General features: G+C 39.8%; 4 protein-coding genes across 4 annotated transcripts; 1 reads left to right on the top strand and 3 right to left on the bottom strand.

Moving 5' to 3' along the window:
• Window positions 1–858: 858 nt before the first annotated feature.
• LOC150091979 (caspase-7-like) lies at window positions 859–1,557 on the bottom strand. The gene has a single exon (XM_090370619.1). The coding sequence runs from the start codon at window positions 1,555–1,557 to the stop codon at window positions 859–861; it is 699 nt and encodes a 232-aa protein (XP_090226745.1).
• Window positions 1,558–1,622: 65 nt separating this feature from the next.
• Window positions 1,623–2,078, bottom strand: LOC150091978 (deoxyuridine 5'-triphosphate nucleotidohydrolase-like). The gene has a single exon (XM_090370605.1). The coding sequence runs from the start codon at window positions 2,076–2,078 to the stop codon at window positions 1,623–1,625; it is 456 nt and encodes a 151-aa protein (XP_090226731.1).
• Window positions 2,079–7,549: 5,471 nt separating this feature from the next.
• Window positions 7,550–8,605, top strand: LOC150091977 (uncharacterized). The gene is made up of 2 exons (XM_090370594.1): window positions 7,550–7,968; window positions 8,092–8,605. The coding sequence occupies exons 1-2, from the start codon at window positions 7,550–7,552 to the stop codon at window positions 8,603–8,605; spliced, it is 933 nt and encodes a 310-aa protein (XP_090226720.1).
• A 4,960-nt stretch (window positions 8,606–13,565) lies between these two features.
• Window positions 13,566–14,357, bottom strand: LOC150091976 (uncharacterized). The gene has a single exon (XM_090370584.1). It carries the CDS (start codon window positions 14,355–14,357, stop codon window positions 13,566–13,568), a length of 792 nt encoding a protein of 263 aa, XP_090226710.1.
• Window positions 14,358–19,313: the final 4,956 nt, after the last annotated feature.

Here is a 19,313-nt window from a genome sequence, read left to right as displayed (position 1 = left end):
CGGCGAATCGATTGTTTAGACATATATCTATCATAATAGTTTCTCGTCTCGTACCACAGCTGTTATAGAGTACTTTAACTATGGGAACTCGGGCCTGAACAATGGCGTCTGCCCCCATACAATTCGTGCGCCTCCGAAGTCCAGAGCATATGGTTTCTAGTACTCTGTCTCGGAGACCTTTCTCACCTTAGAGTGCATAACTGACAACTTCACATGGACATCTAAGTCAGAATCATGTATCAAGTCCAGTAGAGGTTGAACCAATTATCAATACTGTAGAATCGGGATACATACTCAGGATGTGTTCCTTAACAGATGCGAACAGAGCTTCTTTCTCGGTTCGTTCTTCGATCGTAGGGACTAAGGTCTCAGTCTGACGGAGGCACAGGACAGATAGTCCTTGTATACGTAATGAATTTGTCAGAGCTTGCTGCAACCATTCCTGAGTAGTCAAGTTTGTGGACACCCGCGGGTGTAGATAGTATCTTTGGGCCTGATGCACGTCCATTCTCAAATTAGCCAATACCTCCTCGATATCCTCTACGGGGTCAGCTCCTCTGGTAGCCATGACATTTCTAAGATTTGCCTTGCTGTCTTGACTTGCCTGTAACATGATGAGTTTGCCTTAGGCAGTGTTGTTGAGAATGTTGGTTTTTTTTTTTTTTTTTGATCAATAACATTTTTCCCAAAGATTATCCTTACTACTATTAGTGTGGTTATTCATTATTATATATATATTTCCTTTTTTTTGTATAAAAATTACAAAACAAAGAAGTCTGTTTTGCTCCTTTTTCCCTTTTTTTTTTTGAAATAATGGTGGCCCCTTTTTTTTTGATCATTTATGAATGCTCATCTTCCCTAATCTATCAGCTCCACGGAATTTTCTTTGTCGCTGGGGCCGTCTGAATGGTCTGGGGTCTTTGCACCCTCCAGGGCGTCAAGTACGTCCCAAGGATCTTCTATAGCCAAGAGGTTGAGACTTGGAGCAAAATACATTGATTTAGTTAACCAAGATGCGATACACGGTACTCGCTCTATGGGTACTGGTTTTGGGTCTTGTATTGTTTCGAAAATCTGCACAAACTCTCTGTTCATAGTGGTGAGAACCCCTAATAAATTGATTGCTCCATTGGCTCCTTCTAACTTATCACAAAGACGTTGAAGAAACCCACTCCTATTTTTCTTCATCTGCCAGGATTGGCATCCCTGTACTGCTGAATGTACTAAAAGAAAATCTGCATGGGCGAAGGGTTGAATGGTTGATGGGTCAATTTTTGTCTCTGCAGGCTGTACTTCAGTGCCGGTTAGCCTGACACCATGGCAGTTCTGGATGAAATATATTTTAGGTTTTCCTTTCAAAGTAGGTGCATTCATTTCCAGGAGGGGATAGGTGATGTGATCGAAAGTATGCGAGCCATTTCGTGCAAGCAGCTTATTCTTCCCCATACAGCAGACAAAGCAGTCTACATGTGACTGGTCTTCAGCCGCAATGCCCTGTAAGATCGTACCAATTTCTACCACTGATGCATCATAATAAATCTGGGCCACGAATCCCATGGATGCAAAAGAGAAGCACTCATCTCATTGCATTTTATCGGTGTTACTTCAAATATTCAAATAAATCAAAAATTACACAAGATCACACAAACTCCTTTCATACTGTGATTCATTCGATAAAATTCTTCTCCCAGAACCTGTTGAGGAATCAAAAAAGACGGTTCAGTATTATGAGGAGTGACATTGCATCCTAAGCGTCCCTCCATTAGATCTGGGAATTCGACACGCTCGCAGATTATCCGGGCCATTCTTACGCCTTGCCCAATCACAAGTCTCCTGGAACTGACATTAAAAAAAGTGATTTCTAGTGGCTCAGTGGTTATTGGAGTAATCATTTGAGATTCCAATCTCAGTCCTAACGGCAACACCGTGTGGCCTTCACGAGGGGCAACAAAACCTATGCAACCAGGTGGTATTAGGATCCTTAATCCAGTATTAATGGTTCGATGTGATCCAGACGGAATCACACATCCTCTTGGATTTAGAATTGCATACCCCAGTGATGGAAACGCCTCTCGCATTGGTTCGTACGCATTACGTGTCAACCTGGTATAATAGATTGTGGGGACAGTGGATAGTTGTTGTGCGATAGTTGTGCAATAGCGGCCTCCAATGTTCCTGTGACTCGGTGATTCCATTCCATTCCATTGTTTTCAGTGGAAAGTTGTGGCTAGGGCTACTGCTAGTCAAATTTTCCGAACGTTACAATACGTCCTCGTCTTCTTTTCTCTTTTCTGTAAAGAAAGAGATAGAGATGACGACTAATTTACTATTCTTGCTCTTCTCTCATTCCATTTCTTTGTAAGTTATAAAGAAAGGATGAGACCGGTAAATTTTCACACCTTTCTTCTCCCTTGAACTTCAAACTAATTAACCTTCCTTACTACCTATCCAATTATTCTAGATTCCTAAAGTTCTTAATCACTACTGTTGGTTAAAATGAGATGCCAAAATCATGAGATAAATCTGTATATACATATTTTTTTTTTTTGAGCATTCTTTGAACTTCCTGTGACTTACTTTTTTATACAGGCCAAACAAGCCCCAATCATAAATAAACTTCCTAAAACAATGGCAGCTAGGATCGCTGGATAGAGGAGCCAAGAAATCATACTGGTTCCTCGAATAAGCCTTACAAAGGCTTCCCATGGATTTTCTCCTGGCGTGAAACTTGGTTGTGTCTTTACCTGTGAATATTTTGGATGAATTACTAGTACTGTAGGGTCGTCTGAACAAAATTTCAAATCGCGGCATTCCGAGATTTTGCGTCCACTGAGGCAAATCTTTTCCTCATGGCACTTCTGATCCATTTTAAATTGTATTTCAAAATCTGTGGCTGTGGTAGTCAAATATAAATATTTAGTAGCTACTTCAATGCTTTTAAAAGTGACTACAACTCTTCCGGCTAAACAGGTTGATGATGCTGTCACCCGCGTTACTACCATTGTGTCACAGGCATAGCATCCCACTGGAGTTGTTATTTCAGGTGATAGTTTTGGACATACAGTATGAGTTTCCATGAAGAATGTATATCCATTAAAGTTCAGATCTAGCACTAAAGGTGCAGATCGAACCATTTTTGATAATAATTGTCCCGACTGCTCTGTATAGAACTGATGATATGTTCGTGTTTTCGGCAATTTGTTAATTTTTCCTTTAAGCATCCTCAGCAAATAGGACTCTTTCCTACCGCAAGTAACTCTTGCTTCGTATAAATGACATGTGATCATATTTTCATCAAAAATGAAATCCTTCGAGACACTATAGTTAGATTGGACGTCTCCTATCTCACCATACTTCGGCCTTGACATAGGAGCAGCCTTATCCAAGTATGCCTCCTGGGGTTGTCCCACACGCAAAATTAACTGGGAATCCGTGATTCCTGTTGGCTGGTCATATGCCCCAACCACTTGCATTTTTATCCCCTTCTGTGTTCGAGCATACTCCTCGAAGATTATCTCTTCGTCGCGTCCGTCCTCTTCTGTGTGAGCAATGACCACATAGGAGCAAGACATACCATTGATTTTCCTTACTTCGTATGATTTCGTAAAGTCAGGGACAAGCCATACTCGGTAATGGATACATGATTGACTATCGATTATTAAACATATCGAACCGCTATTTCCAGCTAGACAGTTCGTAATCCCAGCCCAGCTTAAGGATTCCTTTGTCAGGGCAGGGAAGTTGAAGTCTCTGTGGCATACGTCTCCCCAACGACAGGCCTATTTGTTATAGTTAAGATAATCCTGGACACGGAAACCAATATTGTTGGTGAGGTCTAGTCCCCTGGTCTTATAATAACAACATTAAATGGAATCTTTAGTTAATGCTCACTTGGCGATTAAACCTCCAACTAGGGCCTAGTGGTTTTCAACTCAAAGAAGAGTCTAGGATGAATCCGCTCCCCATCGTGAAAAGGGTTTGTTTTCACTTGCAGGGTCAGACCTTTAGAGTGCGTTGTGTGATACCCTAGGTTTTCCAGGGTGGGTCTTCCTTTCTAACCTAGAGCCGCAATAACCCGTTATTGATATGGTCTTTAGTATCTTATCATTGCCTATCTGATTAATACCTCAAGTAAAATAAAGGACCATGGACACATTTATAGACTAATAGATAAACATTTTAATAAACAACAGGATTATTAACAATACAACTCTTCCACACATGTTGGTTATGGGCAAGAGTCAAGACAAGCATGTTATTGGCCATACACCTTACAATTACCTCTTTAGAGTGGGCCCTTAGACAACTGAGTAGTGGTACATTATCTTATTCGCTTTTACTAAGTTGATTCAATGATCAATATCATGACATTAGATGACTCACGACATTACATAATTCTTTAACCCTAGCATTGTTAGAATTCGGTTCGGGAGCTGTCTACCTAAGAGGGATGTACTGATCTGTGTGGAGTGGGTATGTGTGTGTGTGTGTGTGGGGCGGTGTCAGGAGCCCGAGGTGCCTAAATAAGCGAACAATTTGAAGAAGGAGCACTTACCGATCAACTTCACGGACTTTTGTGTACTTCAATGTCAGTAGTTTCTAAGGAGAACTGGGGAGACTGCTGAAGCAGGCGAATTTTGAGGACTCGTGTCCACCGTGGATGTGGCTGCCGCACTGTGGGTAGGGGGGCGGTGAGACGTTCACTTTTGGTCTACGTTAACGACCTGGCTTCTTTTCTTTCCAGCTCCGCGCCTTCCCTTTTTACATCACCAGTAGATATGATGGGGGTTTAAACACATTTGCATAAAGCTTCGAAGTCTTTAAACACATTTGTATAAAAGTTTGAAGGTGCTGGAGTGTTTTAAACACATTTGCATACTGTACAACGATTGTCGGTGATAAAATGATATTTAGTTCATATTTCGTACCCTAGATGGCGCCACGTGCTTACCGAAGATGACACCACGTATATTTCTCTATTTTAATTTTTTTTTTTTTTTTACCGTACCAGTCTTTTGCTTGTGTGTATGTAAACCTTTTTGAAAATACATTTTATTGTATATCTTCAATATTTTCTTTCGCGTGTGTCTTCTCATAGTTTTAAACCTTTATTGATCCATTGATAAAAAGAAAATTCATTGTCTTGTCATAGTGTTTATTAAACAATCCACCAGAGGCATTTTTTCTTGTGTGTGTGTAAACCTTTTTATAGGTTCGATTCCTTAGAGATTCAATCTGAAAATACATTTTTTTTGGGGTTTAAACACATTTGCATAAAGCTTGGAGGTCTTTAAACACATTTGTATAAAGGTTTGAAGGTTCTGGAGTGTTTTAAACACATTTGCATATTGTACAACGATTGGCGGTGATAAAATGATATTTAGTTCATATTTCGTACCCTAGATGGTGCCACCTGCTTACCGAATAGTTCGTATTTTATTCCTTACCTTAACCCTTTGATAAAAATCAAGTTCATTTGTCTTCTCTTTAGTTCATTGTGTGTATTCATTTGTCTTCTCTTTAGTTCATTGTGTGTATTCATTTGTCTTCTCATTGTGTGTTATTGTATAATTTCTTTGGTGTGAGTCTTAACCATTCCTTTGATAAAAATTGTCTTGTCATAGTATTTATTAACTAATCCACCAGAGTCTTTTTCTTGTGTGTTAACCTTTTATAGATTCGTTTCCTTAGAGATTCAATCTGTAAATACAATTTTTAATAGAACTTTTTATTATTGTATATTTTCTCATATTTTAACTCTTTATTATTGTTTTAACTTATGTGTGTAAATCATTTTATTGACAGATTTCCTTAGATAAAAAACTCAAAAGAAAATTCCTGTCTTCTCTTTAACCCTTTATTGATCATTTGATAAAAATAAAAATTCATTGTCTTGCGACTATCCAAAATACATTTTTAACTATGATCCTTTGATAAAAAGAAAAATTCATTGTCTTGCGACTATCCAAAATACATTTTCAACTATGATCCTTTGATAAAAAGAAAAATTCATTGTCTTGAGAATGTCCAAAATACATTTTTAACTAGCCATACATGTACTCACCCAATCAACAAATGAAAAATGTAGAGAGAAAAAGTAACAAATTATTCCCACCACTCGCTCTTGGCAGGGATAGTTCTTACCTTAATAACACCTAGGGATTCCAAATGGTGCTTAAGAACATTAACAGAAAACACTGCACATTGGTCCTCAGGGTGATTCCATGGGCAACGATGAAACAGGGTAGAAGAAGAACAATGGTCTGGTAGGTTGAAAACATTTGCATTGATCAGCGTTTTAAACGGAAACAATCCTTCAAGCCACTTTACCTTTTCTTCCCCGCTAGTTAATATGTTATTGTAAGGTTTAACAATATCGTTCAGCCAAGATCCAAAACGGGAGATGTGGGGTCGGGGAATTGATGCTAGAAACTGGTGGTCCCAACTCAAGACTGCTATTTCCTTGGGCACCAATGCTCCTTCTTCGTTTCTTCTAAACGTTAGCTCAATGAGAGCCCAATTGGAGAAAGGATGGAGCGGTCGGGCTGTAGATAAACTCGGACGATAGCAAGTGGGTTGATCCAGCGACTTTATGTTGCTCTCTGGAAGTTGAACTTCCCCTAACCAGTTGAGGAAAGGTCTACTAGCGACTCCTTGCCAATGGCGGGGAAAACGCATGTATTCGCAGCCTTTTTTCTGGCATGGTTCCATATTACTGACTCGTAGAATACTGGTCGATCTGAGACACGAAAAAAACACACAGAGCAGTTGTAGAAAAACAGCAAATGTAACGACAGACCGTATACATGCCATATATATAAAGCGGTCTACGCATCCTGTAAGTCATTGGAATATTTGTGTTAATTGTCGCAGCACGAGGACATCCTTTTTCACTTTCAAATAATGTCATCAGAATAATTGCGTAATGTCACAGCACGAGGACCGTCACTTTTATTTTTAAACGTGAGATGTTCTTTTCAGATGGTTGGGGTGAACGAATGATTCTACGGGACATCCTCCTCAATTAACGGTCATCAGGATAATTGTGTAATGTGACAGCACGAGGATGACTTTTTATTTTTAAACGTGAGATGTTCTTTTCAGATGGTTGGGGTGAAGAAACATACGAAATCAATTAGGGATCAGAGAATGTTTCCTCTAAATATAAAACTAAGTATAAAAGCATGAGCAAATACCGAATTTTTTAATTAGTGCTTTTTTTTTTATCATTATTGTATATCTTCTCTTTGTTTTTTTTTTTTATTGTTTTTGTGTAATTATTATCTTCTCATTTTTGTCTTAGCTTATATGTGTAAACCATTTTATTGACACATTTCCTAAAATCAAAAAAAACTCAAACACCAAAGAAAATTTCTGCTTTTAATGAACATTTTTTAAAAAGGTACACATATGAACAAACAGTAACATTTTTTCAGAACCACTCCAATTCTAGTGCTGCTGCTGTTCCTAGATAATATCAGGATGATGGCAAATATAAGTAGTGCGATGCCTTCGACATTGTCTATTCCCTACCTGTGGAGAAAGAGAAATGTTAGCAGACTATTATAATCCTAAAGTAATAGGTAGTTTCAGTTCTATTGATGCTCTTCAAAAACATACTAAATTACCAAGACATGTTGTGCGCGAATTCCTAGCTAGTCAACCGACTTACGTGAGACATCGACAGCAGAGAATTAATTTTTGGAGGAACCAAATTATAGTTCCCGGACTTAATCACACTTTTCAATGTGACCTGGGTGACATGTCGGCTCTCGCCGACTCGAACGATGGATATCGTTACCTTCCAGTTTGTGTGGATTGTTTCTCGCGATATTCTTGGGTCAGAAAGCTGAAAAGCAAAAAATCCAACGAGGTTGTGCAGGCGTTCAAATCTATTTTCGAAGAACAAACACCATTTTGTGTTAACTCCGACCAAGGAAAAGAATTCGCTAATGCTCCTCTTCGTCGGTTATTCCTTTCCCTTGGTATCAATTTCTATACAACAAGATCAGAAAAGAAGGCAGCTATTGCCAAACGCTTCATTCGGACACTGAAAATAAAAATTTATAAGTGGATTTCTTATTCCAAAAGTCAGAAATATATTCACGTACTCGACGATATTGTGGCTACGTATAATCGTACTACCCATCGTTCTATAGGTATGGCCCCCGTAAAAGTCACTCTTGCTAACGAAGAAGAAGTATATAAAAGACTCTACCACAGCCATACCAAAACCCTGAAACCGAAATTTAAAATCGGAGATAGAGTTGTTTTGAGCAGTGGGTCTCACCCTTTTCGCAAAGGTTACTGGGGGAATTGGACGAGAGAAGTGTTTACTATTACATGTGTTTTGAAGCGTAACCCTGTTGTGTACAGTGTGACAGGTCGTGATGGTGAGCAGATAGAAGGAACGTTTTACGAAACACAGTTACAGAAGGTTAACTTTGACGATAATCTTCCCCCTGATGTCTACCCTATCGAAAAGGTACTTAAACAAAAGACAGTTAGAGGCCAACGTCAGTTATTAGTCAAATGGTTAGGCTACCCGCAAAGCTTCAACAGTTGGGTCAGCTCACAAGATGTTTTTCCTTACACTACCCAGTAATGCTAGTATGGATCTGCATCCTGGAAATTCTCAGTCACAATTCACAGTGGATCTGCCTAATGTTGTTTCTCTCTCGGGCAAATGGGAAGTGGCACTAGCCGAAGTACATTTCCCTCTTTCATGGGATAATATCTCCGATGGATGGAACATATTCTCACTGTACCCCAAAAAGAAAAAAGAAGTCAGAGCGATGACAGTATTAAAAGAAAAGTAAACCACTTCCTCAAAACGTATCGACGATGTTAATTCTGTCGACAGTGACGTTCAACTGAAAGTGAAAACGGACGGAACGAAAGAACAGTTCACGTTAAGAGAGAAGAACGAGAGTATGTTGAAAATCTCTAAAGTTTTTACACGGGTTATAGGTCTCGATAAGACATTTAGCGAGGATCAGGGAGGGTTCCATATTTTCAGAAATTATCACGTCGGTTATTGGGTTTCCAAGAAGGAAATCACAATGCCTAAAGAAGCATCCAATAGAACGATCACATATCGGGGTGAGAAAGCAGAAGCTGTTCAGGTCTGTAAACTACCACGAGGGAGCTACAAAAGTATATCCCAGGTGCTTAACGCCATGATGAAACTGGCCCCCCAGATCGACGCAAAAGTGAACTCCATAGGTATAGTGTCTATAGAAATCGATCCTTCGGGTTACTTTCGCTTCCCAAAAACAGGGCTCGGTCAGATGTTAGGTTTCGAAAAACTAGGCAGAGATTTAGAAGGTAGAGTTTACGCTAAGTACCAGGCAGATATATATAGAGGCGTCAGTTCATATTTCGTCTATTGAAACCTAATTGAGGATCAAGTTGTAGGTGACACAAAGGCTCCACTGTTACGAGTCGTATCGTTTTCCAATAACGGAGAGTTCTCGCATTTAGATTATTATCCACTCCAGTTAAACACCTTCCATACCGTTACTATCCAAGTGCGTACAGATAGTGGTGAATTCGTGCCGTTCAGTGAGGGAAAGACTACAATTAAACTCCATTTCCATGAACGATGAATGCGTACGTCCATTACTACACAATGCAAGCAGGGGGGAACCCCTACTTCGCGGGGCCCTCTATCCAGAGAGGTTACGGTTTAGGAAGCATCTTCCGAACAGCATTCCGTTTTCTCACACCGATACTCAAACCTGCAGCAGCTTTCATAGGTCGACAAGTACTGTTGGCAGGACGTAATATCGTTGATGATGTCATATCAGGTGTTCCTCCTAAACGTTCGTTTTTAAATCGTGTATCAGAAGTAGGGCAAGCCATTAAAGACAAGGTGCATAATCAGAGCGGTGGTAAACGTAGACGTCGCAATATTTTCGATGGAGGTTATGATGGCTGAGTTGGATCTTTTCAGTAAACCCGCCACTAATATGTGTTCTATATTCCGGGGACTTCAGAAGAATATCTAGACCTCGGGAAAAGTTATTTGCGGTTGAAGGTGCGTATCACGAGAAGCGATGGAAAAGATCTGGAAGAAAATGATAAAGTAGGAGTCGTTAACAATTTCTTTCACTCTCTATTCAGTCAAGTCGATCTCTTTGTACAAGACAAACTGATTAACCCATCGTCGAGTCGAATACGTACCCTTATCGTGCATACCTGGAAACGCTTCTTAACTATGGACGGGAAGCCAAGAATTCGCAACTGACAACAGAGATGTACGTCAAAGATCAGTACCCCGATGTTAAACAGATGTTTGAGAAAGACGACAGTGGTATGTACCAACGATCGAAATCCTTCTCAAAATCGAAAACTGCAGAGATGTTAGGAAGACTTCGACTCGATCTGTGTCACCAGTTTAATACATATTGAATAGCGTCTCCCTCCGTTTACGACTTGTAAGAAGTTCCCCCGAATTTTGTTTGCTTTCCAACGATTCGTCAACTGCCAAGTTGAACATTATGAAAGCAACGTTATTCGTGCGTAAAGTGAAATTGAATCCTCAGATCCAACTAGCACACATCAGTGTTTTAGAGAAGAACCCGCTCGTGTACCCGATTAATCGCGTGAACGTGACATACTTTTCTATTCCCAAAGGAATGGTAGATTCCACACGTGATAATATATTCCTAGGACAAATTCCATCGCGTGTGATTGTGGGTTTGGTATCGAGCGAAGGTTTCAATGGATCGTACGCTCGTAACCCTTTTAACTTCTCTCACTTCAACCTGTGTTACTTACAAGTGACTGCCGATGGCATTCAGTACCCGTCAATACCTCTGACTCCCGACTTCAAGACAGGACAGTATACGAGATCGTATCTGTTGCTCTTCTCTTCATTAAATAAATGGACGGAAGACACCGGAAACGATTTGTCATATTCCGAGTATTCAGTCGGTAATGTATTGTACGGTTTTGATCTATCACCGGACGAAAACGACATCGGTCAACACATTAGTGCACTGAGACGGGGGAGCGTACGTCTCGAACTGAAATTTTCCTCACCATTGCCTGAAAACGTCACATGCGTCTTGTACAGTGATTTCGAGAACGTGGTTTCGCTAACAAAAGATAGGTCGGTTCTTCTGGATTATGAACACTGAAGAAATAGCACGTTTGTTGGAAAGTGTTGTTAAAGATTACCCAATAAGTGTATGTGCTCGCGACGAACTGCCTACGAACATTCTTAGTAAACCGGTTCTTCTAGTTGTCAACACCAATCCATCCGACAGACCAGGAACCCATTGGATAGCTATTTACCTCGGAGAAGAAGAAGAAGCCGATTACTTCGACACGTTTGCCCGCCCCCCGCCCGAAGATTTTGCGGCGTTTCTGAAAAGGCAAAGTCGCAAGTGGACTCATAACAAGACTGTAATACAACATCGGGAATCTAGAGCTTGTGGACTGCATTGTGTTTTCTTTTTAACCCATAGATGTCGCGGTATTACTATGAGACAGATTGTTAACGAATGTTATTGTAAAAATTTGTGGGGCAATGACATTATTGCCACTTTTGATGTAATCGATCATTTAAATAAACAAATTTAAAAAAAAAAAATTGTGTACTTACATGCTTACCCACTGTATTTTCTTTCCTCTCAAGCGACGGGGAGACGTCAGAATCGACGGTTTCTTCCTTGCACGTTTGGGCGCGCGCTTTTCCCCGGCCGCCGCTGGAGGGAGCACGAGGGCCTCCTCCGGAGGCCCGCTTTTCTTCTTCAGTCCCAGAAAAGCCTGCAATGTTTGAAGGTAAGCCTTCACCTTGGATTCGATCGACATGTCCTGTCTCTTCAGAATTCTGGATATCTCTTCGTCCAGAGAAATCATCCGTTGGTGTTCTGGTGGTGCCAGTAGTAAATATTTTTTGAACGAGTCGTTCATTTTCTTATTAGCGATGTTATCAGTGGAATTATCAGACCGCCCAGTAAGGGAAACAGTGCTCCTCCTTGCTGGGTAATAAGTCTCCGTCGCCTTGTGAAGGGGACCTTTTTATCCGCTAGAACACGCAGCAGTTTCTTTTTGCGCTGCAGTCTAAGACGTTCTTGGGGGGTGATTGGTATGTCACCTCTTAGTAAATTCTTACACAGTTCGCACAAAACAGTGACCTCAGAATGTGATGCCTGTCTCAAAATTGTATTTGCTTGCTTGGGGCTGGCACCAGACAAAAACCTGATGAAGTCACTATGTTTTCGGAGTCTTTTAGCCACGAAGGTACATATGTAATTGACGGGCCATCCTCCGGTAATATGCACGAGCGCAGACGTAATTGTTCTGGCGTATCTTGTCGAAAGTCCAGTAATAAATATGAGAACGGTTTTTCTGTGGCCTCCTTATAAATTTCGACTAGAACACTTGAACGCCCTGGAAATACTTGCGAGGCTAGGTGAGATATTTGTCGGGAATCTCTGGGATTTTTAAAAACGATTAAATAGTGTGAGTTAAGACTGATGGTCCTATATTGACTACCCTGACAGAACAAATTTTGGGAGAGAAGACAGATACTTGTGTTCCTGTGATGTCTTCCTTTAATGAATATTTCAGCGATTTCGGAACTGTCTTTCGCAACGGGTAGGAGATCGTCGATTATGATTAGATTTCTGACACGTCTATCGACTTCGGGCAGTTTCAAGCCTTTTACGAATTCAACGTGCGGAAACTGTAAGAAGGGGTCCTGCTCTTCTGAGTAGCAGTAATTTATTCTCTCCGGAGGGGGTGAAATTAGCTGTTCGCTGTTTTTAATAAGGGACAGAATGAAGGTAGTTTTACCGCTTTGAGTACCACCAGCCGCGACACGTGAAGGGGTGGATAAAGGAGCACATAGTGACAGAGTTATAACCGACGAATCATTTTTGATTGTGTTTTTCACGGAAGTATCCATATGGGAATATACGGGTGTCCTTCCCAACTATGCGCTTCTTAAATGTGAAACCATACCGCCTAGTTAACGATGTATGGAGTAGCTTGCACTGCCATTTGTCACGCTTCACGTTGAACGGTACAGGAACTGTCACTTCAACCTGTTCACCCATCGCCGCTGATCGCATTACATCCAAGTTTACGAGTCGGCTGTTGTTCTCGTTTAGGGTAATGCCTTTACATTTTGTTACAGATTTGCCTGAGCGTGTTCTGTACGAATACGATTTGGGTCCTGAAGTAGCGAATTCTAAAATAATGTCACCTTCCAATTCATCTACTAGTTCACCTAGTGAGTGGCCTGTAGATGGAAGTGTATCGCCTGGCTTATATGAGAATACCATACTATCAGTATCTGTATAAATTAAACGCTCTCCTAGAGGTGCGATGGCTTTATACAGTTTAATTCGTCCATACGAAGCAACAAAGGACCCTATTACAGCGTTTCCTTTACGATATGGGGCTTCTGTACCTTCAAGAACGCTGTATGCTATCAGCATTTTTTCTTCAGTGACTAGTCGAGCATCGTGAATAATTTTACCATCATCCATGAAGTGTTCAACTATGACGAGCATAGAACAGTATTTACATGATTTGTCCGCATGGCAAGCCTACCCCACAGAGCATTCATACACAGCTTTCCCAGAGCGCGTCGACGCGTTTTTTTTAATTTGTGCAGGATCAAGTGTAATACCTTCCTTCTGATTTAATTCTTGGATGTAGGTGTCACGATCGATACCCTGATACCACCCCGAAGCCTCTTGTTTAATTTTCAAGAAGGAATCGATATACCCACCAAACAATGATTCGTGTGTTTCATCAAAGTGCCACACTTCGCAGAATTCGACAACTTTGTAGCCATAGTCACGTGCCAAATCCAGTTCTGGAGTTGTCCATACGCCTTTTATGGTCGTATCTTCGTGATTACAGAGATTTGATTCTTCCTGAGCACATTTTGCACACAGAGGAAAAATTAACTTTCCATTACACGTTATCGGTAATATTGGAAGAAACAACTTCTCTGGTGCTTGCACACGTGCACTAGCAATGCCAAAGTATGCTCTGTTGCTGTAATCGAAATCTCTCAGAATAACATTTGGATGGCCACGAGGATACACTCCGTATTTACACACCCAGGGGTATAGGGAGCAAAAATCCACATAATGAATCTGTTCGTTTTCATCTGCTTTGTGGTACAGTTTAAAACAATCCACACGACCACCTCTGAGGGCACTTCTAGGGGTAATCGGTTCTGTTATATTCAAACTGGCTACAAAGGCATTCAAGACGGGGTTATTTTTTCTCATTTCATCGAATTGAAATTCCCATATGGAAACCAAGTTGTAGCCTTGGTTTCTCAGAAACGTTTCGCGATCCAACGTTTCTTCATAGAGAACTGACATGGTAGATTTCTGTTTGTCTGTAGCGTATTACCTCGATAACAGATCCTTCATCCGTGAAAATAACAACCATGAAATTCGTAAACTGTTTTATCTCGGATCCCATCGACGATAAAGGGCCCAATCCGAGCCTCGCACCCCACCGAACGGGCATGTCGTATCGGTGCGTTCTCTTGTTGTTCTAGCCACGACAGCCATGCAATTGCTTTTCGACTTTGGACGTTCGACCCTCGATACCCCCCTGGGGGGAGGATAGCCATCGTGTTTTGGGGTAGAAAGTTCCTAGTGAAAATTCTACTATATGTTCCTGCTATGGTGATATCTTGGTTGAACGGATCGACGTCGGAGATTTCGATTAGGAGAGATCTGAACTTATTACAACTGTCACGTAATACCCGTACATCGTCCAGTGTATAGGCAATGAGCTCTGCCTTTAAGTCGTACGATTGGTCTTTCTTCTGACAGTACCATGTTTGGAACTCTACACTATCCTCCTTCGACATAAATTCAGGTTTGAAATGTTTTTTGTCTGGAATAGGACCCACATAATCTGTAGTTTGTAGAGTATGGAATGCATGTGGAAAGAATCCTTTTGGAACCTCAGGTAATTCGAACAATTCAGGTAACCGCCTAATGGGAACTGATAAGTACGAATAAGAATCTAAGAAGATGAGATTTAGTTTCAAATGATAAATTCCTAATATTTTAGAGCCATCAAAAATAACACGAGGTTCGAAGTTCTTACCGTAGAGGTAAGTCAGTACGAAGTAACCATCGAACCCTCGCAAATTGTGTGCTATTATCCGCACATCTTTGTATTTGGGTTCGATGTGGCTAATGTTTCGACCATCGCGACCACGTTTTGACGATTCACGAACTCCAAAAATCTCGTCCATGAATGCTGTGACACAGTTGGGTCCCTCATATGAACGCAGTTCTTCTCCAAAGCTTGCTACACAGAGCACTGGTATATGCTCACCATGATGCAACACCGTCTCGGTGTCGAAATAAATTATAGATACAGGTTTTTTAGGGTCCGCTGGTTTCTGAACATAGCAGTGCTGTGGCATGTGAACTACTTACATTTTTCGCAATAATCCAGGGGTTTGTATTTGTGTTGTTTCCATGTGGTGAACGTTCGCAAACACTCACGACAGCGGTGATATGTCGAGCATTGGTTGTTTTTTTTTATAAGCATCGAAACAGATATTTCCTCTGTAATACCGAAAACAATCACTACACAGCACGAAATCACCACTATGATACTCACGTGTTCGACACCTATTGCATGAATATGGACAAGAATGAGTATGAAATCTTTCAATGTTTTGGAATGTTTTAAAACACAGTGAGCAGTGATAACCTGCTCCAAATAACGCTTTCACAGACCATACTACATCGTAGTGTTTGCCAATACACAGTAGAAATATTTGTTTCTCTGCTTCAGGACCCCTGTAAATAACATCAAACTCGTTGTCAGCTGACAGTAGAAGTATCTGAAACTCGGGAGTAAGAACCCGTTGGAATTTTTGTAGTTCTTCCAGTCCACACACAGCCTCGGAAACGCCTGCTTTTTCATGCAATTGCTTGGCTCTCGAAGTCTGCAAACCGTTTCTGTCTTCGCGAACTTTTCTGTACGTAATAGCGTCGTCTTGTTTGGCTGAAATAGCTGTTACTATTGCACGTCCCATGCATATATTATCATTATTCCTAATTTTGACAACGCCCTTCTTCTTTTCTAAGAAACTGTTTAGATGTACAATAGTTCTTTTTTTTATATTTTTAGAATGACCAGCACCACCTTTATTTGATATGTTTATTAGAACTAGATCGATTGAGAGAGAGTCTGTTATCAGAAAGCCACTTCGCGACTGATCTACACTGAAAAATGCATCCACAATTCTATCTAATGTCAGTTCTGATATCTTCATAAATGGAAGATTAATCGGTGTTTTTAGGGAGTCGGCGTTTACACATAAACGAACATGGCTAAATTCTCTTCCCTTGTTTACATGCCTGATAATTTGCTTAAACATTTGTTTGTACAATAGAAAAAATTGTTCCCCTGCAAGCAAATGTAGGTCTCGGTATTTGCACTTGTAAGTTTTATACACAGTTTTATATTTAGAGGAAAACTTCTCTGATCCTTCACTGATTTCGTAGAATCGTTCGTATGTTTCCTCACCCCCACAAATTTGAATCTGAAAAGATATGAAAAAAAAAAAAATACTTAACGTTTTTGGAATTCGGATTGTAATTCTACATATGAAATTCTGAATAAAACTTACAGGCCCTTCGTTTGATCCTCCTGCCCTCCCCTCGGCATGTTGAGACATTGAAAAGAATTCTGCATTCTGAAAATTAATATTAAACATTGTTATAAAAACTGTATTTTTATCACTTTTAAAAATAAAAAGTGATAAAATAGGAGGAAATTCACTCACCTCTGTATACTGTACACTATTCGTATACACTATTTCAGCTTCAATAACTTCAGCAAGGCTAACAGCTTCAGTCTCCAGGGAATCATCATCACACATCCAAGTGTCCATTTTTTTTTCTTTAACGATTCTCTGGCTGGGGTCACCTTTTAAAGTTTCACCGGACATTCTCTGTCATCGACCCGACTATTTTTGTCCTTGAGTAATATTATAAGTGACATATCCGGGATGTGGAGTGCTTTATATATGACTGTTATACGTTCTGTGTTACATTTGCCATTTTTCCGCAACTGTTAAGATGAGTACCGGTCCAAAGAAGAACTATGTGTTTTTTCGTCGCCTCAGCTCGAGCACTATTCTACGAGTTCTCCTGCTTGATTTCGAAGTATCGATCGTTTTGGAATGTACCTCGAGTTATCTAAAACTAACGGCAGATCAATGGAGTTAGATAGCGTTAAAATGGCCTGAAGTATTACTATTAGTTCGGGGTCGTGCACATGAAACTATTACATTTACAGGCGGCTTGGATATTGAGACAGAAGGTGGTCGTGCTACAATTACCAATGGTGAGTTGTGCGCTTTTATTCTCGACTTGAGTGAATGTGAGTCTCTTTCATATAAAATACTCTATGTTGACGAGTTTGTATCTGTGCTTGAGAATGAAACTAAACTATTCACTTTGATGCAAGAATCTGTGATGGAAGTACTGGACTCCGCTCGCGAATGTTTGCGACAGCGTCGGCACTTCACCTCCAGTGATATCACATTTCAAGAAGCCTACGAGTATATGGTTCGACATCTGATTCCGTATAACGTGGTAACAGACTTTATGGCTAGATGTACTTTGCAGCAGAAATAACCAGAAATTAATCCTTATAATATTCTGCAGGCAGTACTTGGGATGATATCAGAGTTAAGGAAGAGTTATACTGAACGTTATGCTCATTTATTCCCATTTCATTAGAGTGTGCCTTTTTGATTATTAAAAAGGCTGTTCGTGTTTTTCTTTAATTATATGCATGTCTAATTAAAAATGTATTTCGGAAGAGCTGTATGAGGGTGGAGTGCTTCCACACATCTGAAAATGTTACTGTTTGTTCATAGATGTACCTTTTTTAAAAATGTTCATTAAAAAGCAGAAATTTTCTTTGGTGTTTGAGTTTTTTTTTTGATTTTAGGAAATGTGTCAATAAAATGGTTTACACACATAAGTTAAGACAATAATAAAGGGTTAAAAAATATGAGAAGATATACAATAATAAAAGGTTCTGTTAAAAATGTATTTTCAGATTGAATCTCTAAGGAAACGAACCTATAAAAAGGTTTACAAGCACACAAGAAAAAGACTCTGGTGGATTAGTTAATAAATACTATGACAAGACAATGAATTTTCTTTTTATCAAAGGATCAATAAAGGGTTAAAAACTATGAGAAGACACACGCCAAAGAAAATATACAATAACACACAATGAACTATGAGAAGACATGGTGTTTTGCCACCCGTAATGCTGAATGTGAGAGAAAAAAAAATGAAAATAGAGAAATACACGTGGCACCATCTAGGGAATAAAATACGAACTAAAAAGAATTCGGTAAGCATGTGGCGCCATCTAGGGTACGAAATAAGAACTAAATATCATTTTCTCAACAGCGCTCGTGGCACAGTATGCAAATGTGTTTAAATCCCTCCAGACTTTATACAAATGTGTTTAAACCTCCATCATATCTACTAATGTCTTTTTATTGTAAAAAAATTGATTATTGTAAATATTCTTTGCTGTATATCTTCTCATTGTGTTTAACCCTCTTTTGACTAAACCATCAGAGTGTTTTTATCATTGTCTTATGCGTTTAAACCATTTTAGTGACTCGTTTCCTTAGAGATTTAATCTGATAATACATTTTAATTAGATATGCATGTACTCTCAAAGAAAAACACAAACAGCAAAAGAAAAATTTCAGTCTTTTCAATATACAAAAAGGTGTAATCTAATGAAATGGGAATAATGGAGCATAACGTTCAGTGTAACACTTCCGTAACTTGGATATTATTCCAAGTACTGCTTGTAGAATATCACATGGATTAAATTCTGGTTCTTTCTGCTGAAACTACGTCTAGACATAAATTATGTTATACGGAATCAGATGTCGAACCATATGCTCGTACGCTTCCTAAAATGTGATATCACGAGAGGTGAAGCAACGATTCTGACATAAACATCCACTTCGTTCATTACAGAATCTTGCATCAAACTGAATAGTTCAGTCTCCTTCCCAAGAACAGTTACAAATTCGTCAACGATGTTTATTTTATGTGAGAGATACTCACATTCACACGAGTCAAGAATAAAATCGCATAACTCACCATTTGAAATAGTAGCACGACCAGCCGCAGTCTGAATCTCCAAACTTCCACTAAACGTAATAATTTCACTTGCACGAGCCCGAACTAAGAGTAATACTTCTGCCCATTTTTGTGTCATCTCCATCCATTGATCCCTGTTAGTCTTAAATAATC

The sequence above is a fragment of the Mastigoproctus giganteus genome, chromosome 1, assembly GCF_048544385.1.
Source record: "Mastigoproctus giganteus isolate SK-2022 chromosome 1, ASM4854438v1, whole genome shotgun sequence".
Classification (NCBI taxonomy): domain Eukaryota; kingdom Metazoa; phylum Arthropoda; class Arachnida; order Uropygi; family Thelyphonidae; genus Mastigoproctus; species Mastigoproctus giganteus.
Note: the sequence above shows the minus strand (reverse complement) of the source record. Positions and strands in the feature narration are given on the sequence as shown.

What these genes read in the sequence shown, in the direction of transcription:
- LOC150091979 (XM_090370619.1), bottom strand. Translation starts at nt 1,557, where the DNA reads ATGGGATTCGTGGCCCAGATTTATTATGATGCATCAGTGGTAGAAATT.
- LOC150091978 (XM_090370605.1), bottom strand. Translation starts at nt 2,078, where the DNA reads ATGCGAGAGGCGTTTCCATCACTGGGGTATGCAATTCTAAATCCAAGA.
- LOC150091977 (XM_090370594.1), top strand. Translation starts at nt 7,550, where the DNA reads ATGTTAGCAGACTATTATAATCCTAAAGTAATAGGTAGTTTCAGTTCT. An exon ending in GCTAATGCTCCTCTTCGTCG is followed by an intron (nt 7,969 to 8,091) that starts GTTATTCCTTTC and finishes TTATTCCAAAAG; the next exon opens with TCAGAAATATATTCACGTAC.
- LOC150091976 (XM_090370584.1), bottom strand. Translation starts at nt 14,357, where the DNA reads ATGTCAGTTCTCTATGAAGAAACGTTGGATCGCGAAACGTTTCTGAGA.